The sequence below is a fragment of the Vigna radiata genome, chromosome 5, assembly GCF_000741045.1.
Source record: "Vigna radiata var. radiata cultivar VC1973A chromosome 5, Vradiata_ver6, whole genome shotgun sequence".
NCBI lineage: Eukaryota > Viridiplantae > Streptophyta > Magnoliopsida > Fabales > Fabaceae > Vigna > Vigna radiata.
Window position 1 is genome coordinate 6882419 of NC_028355.1, and position 13952 is coordinate 6896370.

General features: G+C 33.8%; 1 protein-coding gene across 1 annotated transcript; it reads left to right on the forward strand.

Moving 5' to 3' along the window:
* The first annotated feature begins 7973 nt into the window (after positions 1–7973).
* LOC106759635 (cell division cycle protein 48 homolog) lies at positions 7974–12600 on the forward strand. Its single transcript, XM_014642916.2, has 10 exons — positions 7974–8150; positions 8290–8379; positions 9051–9216; positions 9286–9514; positions 9595–10361; positions 10460–10681; positions 10932–11003; positions 11110–11391; positions 11588–11947; positions 12193–12600. Exons 2-10 carry the CDS (start codon positions 8324–8326, stop codon positions 12487–12489), a joined length of 2451 nt encoding a protein of 816 aa, XP_014498402.1. The 5' UTR covers positions 7974–8150; positions 8290–8323; the 3' UTR covers positions 12490–12600.
* The last annotated feature ends 1352 nt before the right edge of the window (positions 12601–13952 follow it).

Sequence of the window (13952 nt, forward strand, 5' to 3'; positions counted from 1 at the left end):
TGCATACATTATATAATTGAGGGGGAGCTCATATTAAGGGGGAGATTTTTACATCAATCTTTTTTATTATGATCAAAAAGGGGGAGAAAAAATTATAAGGGGAGAAATATAGAAGTATAATAAAAATTAATATTGATACAGGTACTGCTAACTTTGTTGTTGTCTGTTAGCTTGTATGTGTTGCAGGTAAGCCAGAGTTAGTTGCTTTTAAATTGAATTTTTGATCATCATCAAAAAGGGGGAGTTGTTACCAATAAGGAGTATTGGTAAATCTTAAAGAATTGTTTTGATGATGCTGCAAGAAGTTTTATTTGAAGAAAACATTAGAATTATTTAAAAGCAACTTATAGAAATTGAATGTAGTAGGAAAATCTTAAATAAATTGTAAACCTTGTATTTTCCACTGGAATAATTGATTATGGACAGGCAATAATCGATTATCACCTTGAATGTTCTACTAGAATAATCGATTATGGACAAGCAATAATCGATTATCACAAGTCCTTAAGGAATAATCGATTATCATTTCATATAATCGATTATCACATTTTGAAAAACCTGTAACGGACTTAAACAATCGATTATCACTTACAATAATCGATTATTCGTGGNAGTTGGGACTTNANCTTTGATATTCAGAGCANATGGCTANATGTAGGGTTTCAGAGAAATTCAAATGCAACGTTCTTGAANTGAAAGCTCAGAAGAATANTGTTTGTCANAGGAAGTTCTNAGTAGCTTGTTCAAAGTTCCCTTGCTTGGTCTCGTGAATAGGAGAGGCTCNCGTATCNTGTGTCGATAGTCNGAGNAAGCTCTCTTCGAGTTAGCAAGGTGCTNTGCCTGATCTNGTGAATAGGAGAANCTCGCNANTCGTTGGTCGATTGCCGGAGCAGTTCTCTTCGAGTTGGCTGAGTGTTATTCTTCCGGTTCGTTCGACGAAGGAAGGTTTATCAGTTCTTATTCACTGTCTATTGTAATCTGTGAAATATTTTTTAGTGAAACTGTTAATTACTCTTTGCAGTGATTAACGATTGGACGTAGATTCTGTTGAATCGAACCAGTATAAAAATACTTGTGTGTTTTTCTGTTTTCTACACTTTTTATTGTTTACGCATATCAATTGTTTGATAAATTTTCTGAAAGAAAATTGATTTTCGAAAAAGGACCAACTTGTTTTAAAAAGGTGATCGAGCACGCTTTCCGCTTACTCTAAGTTTAATTTCGCTGCGTTATACTCTTCAAACCATACCCCACTGGTACCAACAATCTTACCTTGCAATTGGTGCAAACATATCAAAGTAATCTACTAAAAAAATTTAAGCATGCCCTTTCACAGATAACCTTGCTTTATATTTGTTGATTAAACTGTCTACATTCAACTTTGTTTTAAACACCCACACCTATGACTTTCCTATTTTCAAGCTTTTCAATGAGCTCCCAAGTCTCTCTTTTTTTCCGATCATGGAAAGCTCGTCCTACATTGTGACCCTTCATTTGGGATCTTTTATTGCTTAATAATAACATCCAGGGTCTAGAACTTCTACATTAAATTTGTCATATGTATGTGAGAGCAATCTCTTACAAGTGCATCATCAACTAGCTTATATTAATTTAGAAAAGGGCAAACTATTGGCATATATTCAACATTATTCCAATTCTATTTCTCATTTTGCATGAAGTATACATCCCTGCTTATAAGAATTTTCCCTGTGGAAGGTTGAAAAACTCCATAAACCTAAGATATTGAGCTGAATTTTACAAAAATCCCATGTTAGGCTTTCTTGTCTAGCCTGTGTCTCTTAATTTGTGGCACATGAGTGAAACATAAGCATCCAAACACTTTAATTTTTTTTAAAACGGGTTTCTAACTATACCAAGCCTCAAAAGAAGTCTTCCTATCTACTTCTTTGGTGGGGGGGTCTATTTAACTAAAATAATGTAGTTTTTGTAGCATGCACCAAATATATTTTTGGTAATCCTTTCTCACGAAGCACATATCTCACCATTTCCATTATTGTATGATTCTTGCTTTCATTAACCCAATTTTGTCGAGGGGTGTAAGGTGTTGTTAATTGATGATTAATGTATGCTTTCTCACAAAACACAGTGAATTGTCATGAAGTGCATTTCTTCCCATTATAACACTATAGAGCTTGGATCATGCCACCACTTTACTTTTCAATCTATTTCTTATATCTCCAAAATACACCCGTGACTTTTTATTTAAACTTGAGATAGTAATGTAAAGACAAGATTGTCTAGCAACCCTTGTTTAGAAGTTTAACAATAGTGTCCAACAAAATAGTGTCTAATGAAAAGGAAATGTTTACGATAGCACACTAAACGCTATACATGTGTAAACATCCTAAACACATAATGTAACTCAAAATAGACTTAGCTAAACCTTATAGTACATGATGGCAACCCCTAAAGGGACTTCCCATCCAAAGAAGTATCAACTACACTAAGACTATGAAAGGGAAGTTGACTGAGAACTTAATCTTTTCTTTCTAAAGTCTTAGCATGATTCTCTTTAACTAAATACATTTTACTTTGTTTGTAGGTCATCAATAAGAAGCAAGGAGATAACAAAGGAGCTTAAGTTGAAGACTTTGCTGCCAGCACTCAGGGCGTGCTTGCTACCGTCCAACGGCGATGAGAGGTTATCTTCCTCCTTGAGCACGTGTTTCAAATGGAGCACATGGCCAGCTGGACAAGCTTCCTCCGCAAGCTACCTTTGGCTTTCCATCACGTTTTCCCTAAGCATTTAGGATAGCTTATATTGCACGATTGATAGCTCTTCTTATCCTATAAAAGAGAGCTTCATCTCATTGTAAAATCAACTTAAGTCTAAGTAATGAAATGTTGCTGAAATCCAGCCATTGCTCTCGAGTTCAACCTTGTGCCTTGTTATCTTGCACTTCCTCTTGCTCCTTTCCTCTTTGGAAAGCCTACTGAGTTAGAATTCTACCTTTACACTCATCCAAACACCACCGGACATTCTCACAAACACCTTTCGTGAACTGCTTCCATCAACCATTCTGTCATCTCCGCTGTGTCATTCTGTCCAAGGAGCCACTCCATTCTTGAAGATTGGAGACACTTCCATCAATACACGTATCAAACTAAATGTTAATGAACGTCTAATGTTTAAATGAATGTAGGAATAATACTTTTTGGTCTGTTGTGTTGTTTTCTCTTTATCTGTGCAGATTATAAAGGATAAATCTTTATTTAAAAGTTCTGCATTGTTTAGAAAAATGTTAAGAGATAGGAAGACATTCTGGGATGTTTCCTCAATGCCTTTTATGTGACGTATCTGTACAAGCATCACAATTGTCTCTGGAAAAACAATGTGGCATTGACCTCGTACCAAAAGACTATACTGTTGGGTACAAACAAAGTCCCACATCAGAAAAAATAAGAGATGGACATGGGTTTATATACACATAAGATATTTCCATTGGTAAGAGGCCTTTTGGAGTGGTACCAAAAGCAAATCCGTGAGGGCTTGGCCTAAAGCGGACAATATCTTAACAGTGTGGAGACTTATGTGTATGTGTGAGTGTTGAACCCCTCCTTACAAATGGTATCAGAGCCCATGGTTCAGGTCTGCTGACCAGGCTCAGACGAGTACGTCCCTCCATGATCGGGTGAAGCCCTGGAAGGTGGGCCAGTGGCCGATAGCCTAGAAGTGAATCATGAGAGATGGAGAGCAAGAGATGCTCAGTGTTTGACCATGGATTGTGAGAGAGAAGTGTTGACCATGGTGTACTCGAGGATAAGAAAGAAGACTTCCGCTGTAGGGGAGATGGTCCTTTGTTTGAGGGGAGGATGTTGGGTACAACCAAAGTCCCACATAAAAAAAAAAAATAATAGATAGACATGGGTTTATATACACATAAGATACCTTCATTGATAAGAGGCCTTTTGGAGTGGTACCAAAAGAAAATCCGTGAGGGCTTGGCCCAAAGCGGACAATATCTTATCAGTGTGGAGACTTATGTGTATGTGTGAGTGTTGAACCCCTCCCTACATATACATCTACGTGAAAGCCAATGCTCTGAGTAACGGATCTTTTTCGAAGTAGCTTATATAAAGAGAATCGCATGAAGAGAATAAAACAAGAATCAAGAATTATTATTGCTCTCACACTGTCAACATTATCTTTTGTTTGCATCGTCTAACACTATCTTTGAAAAGAAAATCTTTGTTACAAGTTTTCAGATATTCGTTGTATTGCAAAAATATCCTCTTTACGAGAGTTATAATTTGTACTTAATTTTCGTAAAAACACATTTTTTTGTAGAATCAGAAGTGATTTAAAATACTTGTTTGTTTAACTCACTAAAGTTAAATGATATAGTTAGTTGGACTATTTGTATACTAGGAGTGATGAAACTTGTCTAGTCAGTTGAACTAGTGTAAAACCAAAAATATTAAACTCATTGTAATCTTTTTGAAGAGTAATGAAACCCCTAAAAAGTGCTTAAGGGGGAACGAGACGTAGCCCAATTTAGAATGAACCAATATAAAAACAAGTCTTCTTTCTTGTTATCATTTTTAAAGGCTTTCTAAACGCTTCTCAAAATCCTTAAGTATTCAACATTATCTACAAACCATTGAACCCTTGCAAATAACGTCTAACACTCTATTGCTCTAAAGCTTACTTGTTATTTCAAGTAAATGGAATGATTAATAAAGATGATATAATATCTACTATAATATTTTCTCTCCTTTAGTGAAGCAGTCCTTTAAGGTTCAGCCAAATCGATGTGGATCAGTTGTAGCTTCTTTATAGCTCTCTAGGTTGTTTGTTTGAATAGTAATCTCTCTTACTTTCCATATTGATAGGCCTCACAACTTGGTAACTTAGAATCCAAGTTAGGTAAGCCATGAGCTATTAAAAGACAATTGATTCTGAAATATGTATCTATTTGGAGATGTCAAATCGGTAGAGATGGAAGTAATATAATGTTTTAAATTATTATTTTGTACGAGTTTTCTATTTTTTGGTTTGGAAAAACATTTCAGTTGTACCGTCATTTAGGAGAAATTTGATTTCATTTGTTTACTTGAACAAATTTTGTTAATTATGTTAATTTGGAAATAATTAATTTAGATTGTTTTTAAATTCGAGTTTTGTTGGAACTAGTTTAATTTTGACTAATAATAATCTATATAGTTTTCATACAGTGACTTCCTATTGTGAGTTCTTAAATATGGAATTGCATGATACTAAGCATTATATTCTTTGAGGATATTGAGTTTAGGGAAAGAATAAAGTTTAGAGGACGAATCGGTAAAAGTGAATTGATTCATAAAGTTTCTTATGATGAACCAAGTTTAGAACCTCTAGCAAGTTCAATATATCTATAAGAACAAACTTAAGATCCTTAGAGACTTGTGCTTCATGAGGAGTATAAATATATACAAGACAAATAAGGTTCTAGAACTTGTCCCAATACTAGAAGGTATGAAGTCCATTGATAGTAAATGAATATTTAAGACCAAGAGGGAATCTAATAGTAATATGGAGAGGTATAAAGTTTTCTTGTGGCAAAGGGTTATACTCAAAAGGAAGGGATTTGTATGTTGATGACATACTTAAAGCTTTTAGCATGAAGGATAGTAAATCAGGGGATTCTCTAGTTTCTAAGAGAGACGAGTTCAATCTCAATTAAAGCCTAAAAGGAAATATAGAAATTTAAGAAATGCAAAATATTCCCTATGTTTCAGCAGTAGGGAGTTTAATGTATGTCCAAGTATGTATGCATCCAGATATTGCATACATAGTTAAGGTTTTAGACAAATATATAAGCAATTCATGAATGGATATTTGGAAAGCAACCAATAAAGTTGTGAGGATTTTTCAAGAGAACAAAAGTTTATAAGCTCACATATATAAGGTCAGACCAATTAGAGATCGTTAAGTATTCTGACACAATTCTGCAGGATGCCAAGATAGTTTAGATCCACTCCAAGTTACATTTTCATGCTAGCTGGTGGTGTGGTTTCTTGGCCCAGTACCAAGCAAACCCTTATGGCTTTATCCACTATGATTGCAAAATTTGTAGAATCTTATGAGACATCAAGTCAAGGTATATGGCTGATTTTTTGTAACAGATTATGAAAAGAATTGAAAGACCACTCAAGTTATATTGTGACATTAAATCAGTGGGAGTTAGTCATTTATGTGTGTTTGTGTTCTATGTTTGGTTTTCATGTATGCATACATTCTGGTTTATTATTCATAAATTACACTTTGTATATTAAGGTTATTGTATTGATCTCATTGCGATAAAGTAAGGACTAGCTGAAAATAGACGTGTACATGTCACCTTCACATAATTTTTATGCTACACATTTCATGATGAATCTATGTCATTTGGTTATATCAACATTAGTGATCATTGTCACGTTTGGTTGTGATTGGAGCAATGAAAATTGTTTTGGTTCTACATGCAGATATAATCAATGAACGGGACCTTTGGATATGCTCAATGTATATAATGTCAACTTTGAATTCATAAAGTCTAACACATTTGTAAGCATTTATATATATATATATATATATATATATATATATATATATATATAACTTGTTTTTCTTTATAAAGTGATTTAATCAAGTAAATGTGGCTAAGGACATATATGTCATGAAAGGTTTATTATAATAATTTCAATTTGTTGAAAGGGTCAAATTGAAATTATTAAAACTTAGAAAAAGTAACTGACAAAGGTTACATGAAAGTGTCATGGTCCCAACTATAAACACATTCATAATTCATGTTTCTTTCTCTTCATAATTTTTATTTCTTTCTTATCATCCCCATAAGAGGAGTAAATACAAAAGAAACCTAAAATGATCTAGAAAAAAAAATTAAAGACCAATTAAAGATTGATATCTAATTGTTTCTAATAATCAATTCTTCCATTTTCTATTTTAAAGAGAATTAAGAACTGCTTTATTTTATAAAAGTTTATTCCATGTGATTCATAAACCAACATCTTGAACTCTATATTATCTTTGTAGGTATCTTACCATATCCCCTTAAGCCAATCCTTTTTATATACTATTGGATGGAAAATTGTCAAAGAGTTCCATAATTACAACATTTGCAATAATATCTGTTCTTTAATTCTTCATCTAAAGATGCATTCACTTTTTTTTCATTTAGAGAGTTTAAACAAATTTCTTGATGATTTTTTTTTATTTGCATCCAGAGATTAAGGAAGGGACAAGACAAAGAAACATGAGCGTTATCTAGTTAATGAGAAATTGTCTGAATAGGATCGGAATCCACCACGTGCATGGCCACGTGTTCTAATTTTGGATAGTGATCATTCCATGAAAAGAGGAGGCATTAGGGCATGAATTCACTTTCTTTCTATTTTTGTTTAATCTTAGAGACCGTGATGATAGTTTCAGAATATTAAGTTTATTTATAATTTAACGAGTTAATTTAGTATTTTAAGAAATAATTTTGTTGTCAGAAGTTATTCATAATTTTTTAGTTTTAACGTTGGATTTTCTCAAATCTCGAAATGACTATAGTTGGACACAATGATAAATTATGTGAAGTGTAGGAGAACAAAATATTTTGCAAGAAATTATTTATGTTTGTAAATATCATATCATTTACAGTATATATATATATATATATATATATATATATATAGTAAATATCATTTAAAATTTATTAGAAAATATTTTTTATGAATCTTGCTCTTTAAAGACCTATTTCTCATTTATAAATTTGAATAAAATTAATTAAGAATTAAAGGTATGTAAGAATTATTACATGTTTTTTCTTTTTCTTTTAATGCCAAAGTTGTTAAATTGATTAAATAATATTGCGTGACTTTAATGAGCACAGTGCAGGCGGTGGTGGTAATTTGAAACTACGAAAGAGTCACACGATGGCATAAGAAAGCGTAAGAAGAAGGTGATGCGTGGCTACTCCCAATAATCTTAATGGACACTCGCACGCACCTCATTGGAGTTCTCAACAATACTATGGTGTCATGTCCCATAACTCCAAACAAAACCACCCCTTTTCTATTCCTCTTTCTTCTTTTTCCATTTTTACATATGTTCCATTCTCATAAAGCTAAGCTAAGCTTACTATTGCAACTATTCCGTTTTGGTGAGCTTCATTTGGATCATACACCTTTTCAATCATCGTTAGCAAAGAAACTATATTGAAGTGTCGAGTTTGAATCTTACATATTCAAACACTAATACAAAGTAATATACTTCTTATTTATTGATTTTTTTTCCTACAGAAGCTAAAAGAATTGTCATCACCACCACTGAACCATGGCGGATCCAACCTCATCTAACCCCGATGATAAGGGTCATCCCTCTTTGGACTCGTGCGTTTTTCTCACTCTTATTATTGTTCTGGTTTCCTTTACCTATTCTTTAGTGTAATAAAATGTATATCCTATGCTTTAGAATAGTTGTTTGTTCTTATGTATTCTTAACTTCTTTTTCAAATAAATAGTGATGTTCTTGCTCCGTTTCCTTTTATTACAACACGTAATTGGAAAACAATTGAAGTATATTTTTCTGGTTGAGAAACATGTATTGCAGAGAAAAAAAATGTTGTTTGGTCTTGCAGCACAAAATTAATTTCTGCAGTTAGTTGTAACTGAGTTATTTTATTTGTGTCTTTCTGGGGTTTTGCTTCTCTTTTGTGTGTCAGTGTGTTTTCCCAGCATATCACAAGCAGTTAAATATTATGGTTGCGAGTCAATAGTTTGGAACAGGGATTATATAGTTTTCAACGAAGATTCGATTGTGTAAATTTAAGAGAAGGGTACCTTAGAAATTTAAGGTTTTGATAGTCATCAACGAAGAGGAGAAAGTTTAGCGGTAAAAGCAACAGCAGTTTTCATGTAATTATAGTTTTTAAGCATGGTAGTTATGAACATATATAGTAAGTGGAATGTCAAAGCAGTGGTGATTTGGTTTAAAATTACTTTTGAAATTTCTTAAATGATAATAATATAGCTAACAATGGTCTGATTTATGCTTGGTGCAGGAAAAGTGAGAAGAAGGATTATTCCACAGCAATATTAGAACGCAAGAAGTCTCCTAACCGACTTATTGTCGATGAAGCAGTTAATGATGATAATTCTGTGGTTACATTGCACCCTGAAACAATGGAGAAGCTTCAATTATTCCGGGGAGACACTGTTCTGATAAAGGTACATAGAATCTGTATATTGCTGCTAATGAGAGTTGAATGTGATTCTAAAAATAGTTTTCATTCACAGGGAAAGAAGCGAAGGGATACGGTTTGTATTGTTCTGGTTGATGAACATTGTGATGAACCAAAAATTAGGATGAATAAGGTTGTTCGGGCTAACCTCAGAGTGAGACTTGGAGATGTTGTCTCTGTCAATCAATGTCCTGATGTGAAGTACGGAAAACGAGTTCATATCCTTCCAATTGATGACACCATTGAGGGTGTAACTGGCAATTTGTTTGATGCATATCTGAAGCGTAAGTCGAATTCTTGTTCAATAGCATTCTTTTGTTTTGCTGCATCTGTAATGAATGTGACTTGTTTTATGGTTCTATAGCATACTTTCTGGAGTCGTACAGGCCTGTGAGAAAAGGGGACTTGTTCCTTGTTAGGGGTGGAATGCGTAGTGTTGAATTCAAGGTAATAGAGACTGATCCTAGTGAATACTGTGTTGTGGCACCTGATACTGAGATATTCTGTGAGGGAGAACCAATCAAAAGGGAAGATGAAGAGAGACTAAATGAAGTTGGTTATGATGATGTTGGTGGTGTTAGGAAACAAATGGCTCAGATTCGTGAGCTTGTAGAACTTCCACTAAGACATCCACAGCTCTTCAAATCAATTGGTGTTAAGCCACCAAAAGGAATCTTGCTTTATGGACCACCTGGTTCTGGGAAGACTTTGATTGCAAGAGCAGTGGCTAATGAGACTGGTGCGTTCTTCTTTTTGATCAATGGACCAGAAATAATGTCAAAGCTGGCTGGTGAGAGTGAAAGCAATCTGAGGAAGGCATTTGAAGAAGCTGAAAAGAATTCTCCTTCTATCATTTTCATTGATGAACTAGACTCGATTGCTCCTAAGAGAGAAAAGACACATGGTGAAGTGGAGAGGCGTATAGTTTCACAACTTTTGACTCTTATGGATGGCCTCAAAATCCGATCACATGTTATAGTTATTGGAGCCACAAATAGACCCAATAGTATTGATCCTGCTCTCAGAAGATTTGGAAGGTTTGATAGGGAGATTGACATTGGTGTACCAGATGAAGTTGGAAGGTTGGAGGTTCTTAGAATTCATACAAAGAACATGAAACTTTCAGACAATGTAAGATTCTATTCACAGTGTGTTGCCATGAAACTACTATGCTCTGAAGGCCGTATATTTTGCACTTCCCAACTCCAATTTTATGGTTTGTATTTCAGGTTGATCTTGAAAAAGTTGCCAGAGACACTCATGGTTATGTTGGAGCAGATCTTGCTGCTCTTTGCACGGAGGCTGCACTACAGTGTATCCGGGAGAAAATGGATGTGATTGACTTAGAGGATGAAACAATTGATGCGGAGGTGTTGAACTCCATGGCTGTGACTAATGAACACTTCCAAACTGCTTTAACTTCTTCCAACCCATCTGCTCTGCGTGAAACAGTGAGTTTAGCTTCTTAACTCTTAAACCAAAAATTTTAGAGCTTGATTAGTAATATATTGGGTTTCATAAGTTTTAAGACAAAAAGGATCATAGTTTTCCAAATCAAACCTGCTTTCTTTTAGCATTCACATGTTGTTCTTTCAATCATTTCAAATACAAATCTTATTGAAAATATTCTGTCATGGTTATTTTGACCTATCAGAAGCAATTGCTTACAAGAACCATATCATGTGTTATTGCTGTTGGCAGGTAGTGGAGGTTCCAAATGTTTCCTGGGATGACATTGGAGGCTTGGAGAATGTCAAAAGGGAGCTTCAGGAGGTTGTTCTGATATTCTGTATCTTAGTTCCACATGTACAATTTAATGTAGTTAAGCCTTTTGCATTTGCAAACAAATGTAAGAAATCTTTTTGCTTCTTGTGTGTAGACTGTTCAATACCCAGTGGAACATCCTGAGAAGTTTGAGAAATTTGGCATGTCACCTTCTAAAGGTGTTCTCTTTTATGGACCTCCTGGCTGTGGTAAAACCCTGCTTGCAAAAGCCATTGCTAATGAGTGCCAGGCCAACTTTATAAGTGTCAAGGGACCTGAGTTGCTCACGATGTGGTTTGGTGAAAGTGAGGCAAATGTTCGTGAGATATTTGACAAGGCCAGACAGTCAGCTCCTTGTGTGCTTTTCTTTGATGAACTTGACTCCATTGCAACCCAGGTATGAAACTTCATCTGAATAATCATGGTTAGATTATTCTGTTTATGACTTGTTAAAGGATAGAAACACATTCTTTCTCATGATAATATCTTCAAAAGGCAGTCTTTGAACTGGAAAACCAAACTGAACCCAAAAGTAGAGAATGTTTCTGATATCGTTTATCTTCTAATGTTATTTGAAAATTTCCAATCTTCAGCGAGGAAGTTCTGTGGGAGATGCTGGTGGTGCTGCAGATAGGGTGTTGAACCAACTGTTAACTGAAATGGATGGTATGACAGCGAAGAAAACAGTTTTCATCATTGGGGCAACAAACAGACCAGACATCATAGACCCTGCATTGCTCAGACCAGGACGTCTTGACCAATTGATTTACATCCCTTTACCGGACCAAAGTTCACGTCTTCAAATCTTCAAAGCATGCCTCAGGAAGTCACCAATCTCAAAGGATGTTGATCTTGAAGCTCTTGCCAGTTATACTCATGGATTCAGTGGTGCAGACATAACAGAAATTTGCCAACGCGCATGCAAATATGCCATTAGGGAAGACATTGAAAAGGTAAGATGGAATGCACTTGTGCAAGTCAAAGATTTTCTCACACCAACCTAAATCATATGTTGAAAGTCTCAATCAAGCATATTAGAAATCACTTTTTTTCCAATTTCTGGAATTGTTTCAAAAGGAAGTGTCACATGTCACATTAACATTCATTCTTGTAATGTGACTTTTTATCTGTTGTTGAAATTCTTGTCTTTGAACATTTTTTGGAAGTTTGAAACTCACTAGTTTAACTACAATAACAGGGTATTGAGCAAGAGAGAAGAAAAAGAGAAAACCCTGAAGCCATGGAAGAAGATGACATTGTTGAGATCTCTGAGATAAAGCCTGCACACTTTGAGGAGTCTATGAAGTTTGCTCGGCGGAGTGTGAGTGATGGTGACATCAGAAAATACCAACTTTTTGCTCAGACCTTGCAACAGTCGCGAGGATTTGGATCTGAGTTTCGGTTTCCAGAACGAAACGAGAACACTGCAACAGCTGCCTCAGATGACCCTTTCTCATCTGCTGCAGCAGAGGGAGATGATGATTTGTATGGTTAGTCACTACGTGAGTTTCCATGACCTGAACCAAATATCTAGTTAAAACTAAAAAATTTCTTCATTTTGTAAAAACTAAAAACATGTTTATATCTTTTTAATTATTGTTAGATCTATGTAATATTTATTATTATTATTATTATTATTATTATTATTATGATCGTATCTTCAAATAAATAATCAAATATTTCAAGAAAATTGTACTTAACTGGATTAGAGGCTTTTGGAGAATAGGGAGATGTGGGAAATTATTGTCCATTCGTGATCGTCAGTGATTTTCAACAAAATTGTGTTGATGCTTTGAGTCTGTGAGTATGAGTGATTTTCTAATTTCTTAAGAAGAAGAAGAAACGGTAACGTTTCAAGGAGAAGACGTGTCCTGAGGAAGATTATGTGTGAGAAAAAAATTATGTTATACCTTTTCAAGGAGGCTTGGATTTAACAAAAAAATCCATTAACCCGAGAGAGTGAAGCAACGTTTTGAAAGGAATATATATGTTAACAACTTTTTTTTTAATATTTTTTTACAATAATTATGAGTTTGTATACGGATTAATTACACATTGTTACGTAATTATAAAAAAATTATCAAAAAAAAATTATTGAAAAAATGAGAATTTATATAATTTTACAATGATATGATAACAACATTTTTTAATAATTTTTTTATAATAAATTTTGTATCAATATTTTATTAGTTTATATATTTTGAATAGATTATAAAAAAAGTTATCAAAAAATAAAATAGTTAAAATAAGAATTCTTTTCAATGATACACGTGATTCTATTGTATCTTCTACAGTATCACATCACACGTGGGATTTAAATCAAAAAGTACTATGTCACCACATCACACTGGGATTTAAATAAAAAAAAAAGTATCATGTCAAATTGTGGGATGATTAAGTTTCATAATTTTAATAGTGGTTTTAACTACATTGATTGGGCTTTTTCCAAATCTCCTTTTTACAATTGGTAAATAATTAGATTAACTAATAAATTATTATAATTGTTATCATTAATACTCGCGTATATTGACTCTATTCATAATCTAGTAAGTATATCACAATGATAACAACTAAGATTATTAGGATGTATTGATTAATAAACATATAACTAACTTAATTGTCTTTGGTTCATATAGCTAGTATAGTTTGTTATACTAGCTTTAAAGAATTATATCTTATAAAACCCAAAAAATCTTTTTTTTTTTTTTTCAATCTCTCTTTCTTATCTTTTGCAATGTTGTAAATCTTATATTGTAAAAACTATTCCTTCCAAAGATTGTAGGTGCAGAATCAGATGCCTTTGATCACAAGAAACGAATGCAGATTTGGTGGAATGATGTTTGACCAAACCGTAATATACCATTCTAGCCACCAACAAGTCATGGCATCCACAATGCTCTTGAATACACTTGCATCTCTTAGAATTTATTTTCTATATTTTTAAAGTTTCTTGTTAGT

Coding starts and splice junctions, on each gene's coding strand:
- LOC106759635 (XM_014642916.2), top strand. CDS start 8,324: ATGGCGGATCCAACCTCATCTAACCCCGATGATAAGGGTCATCCCTCT. Junction 10,362..10,459: donor ACATGAAACTTTCAGACAAT/GTAAGATTCTAT, acceptor TTTGTATTTCAG/GTTGATCTTGAAAAAGTTGC. Junction 11,392..11,587: donor TTGACTCCATTGCAACCCAG/GTATGAAACTTC, acceptor TCCAATCTTCAG/CGAGGAAGTTCTGTGGGAGA.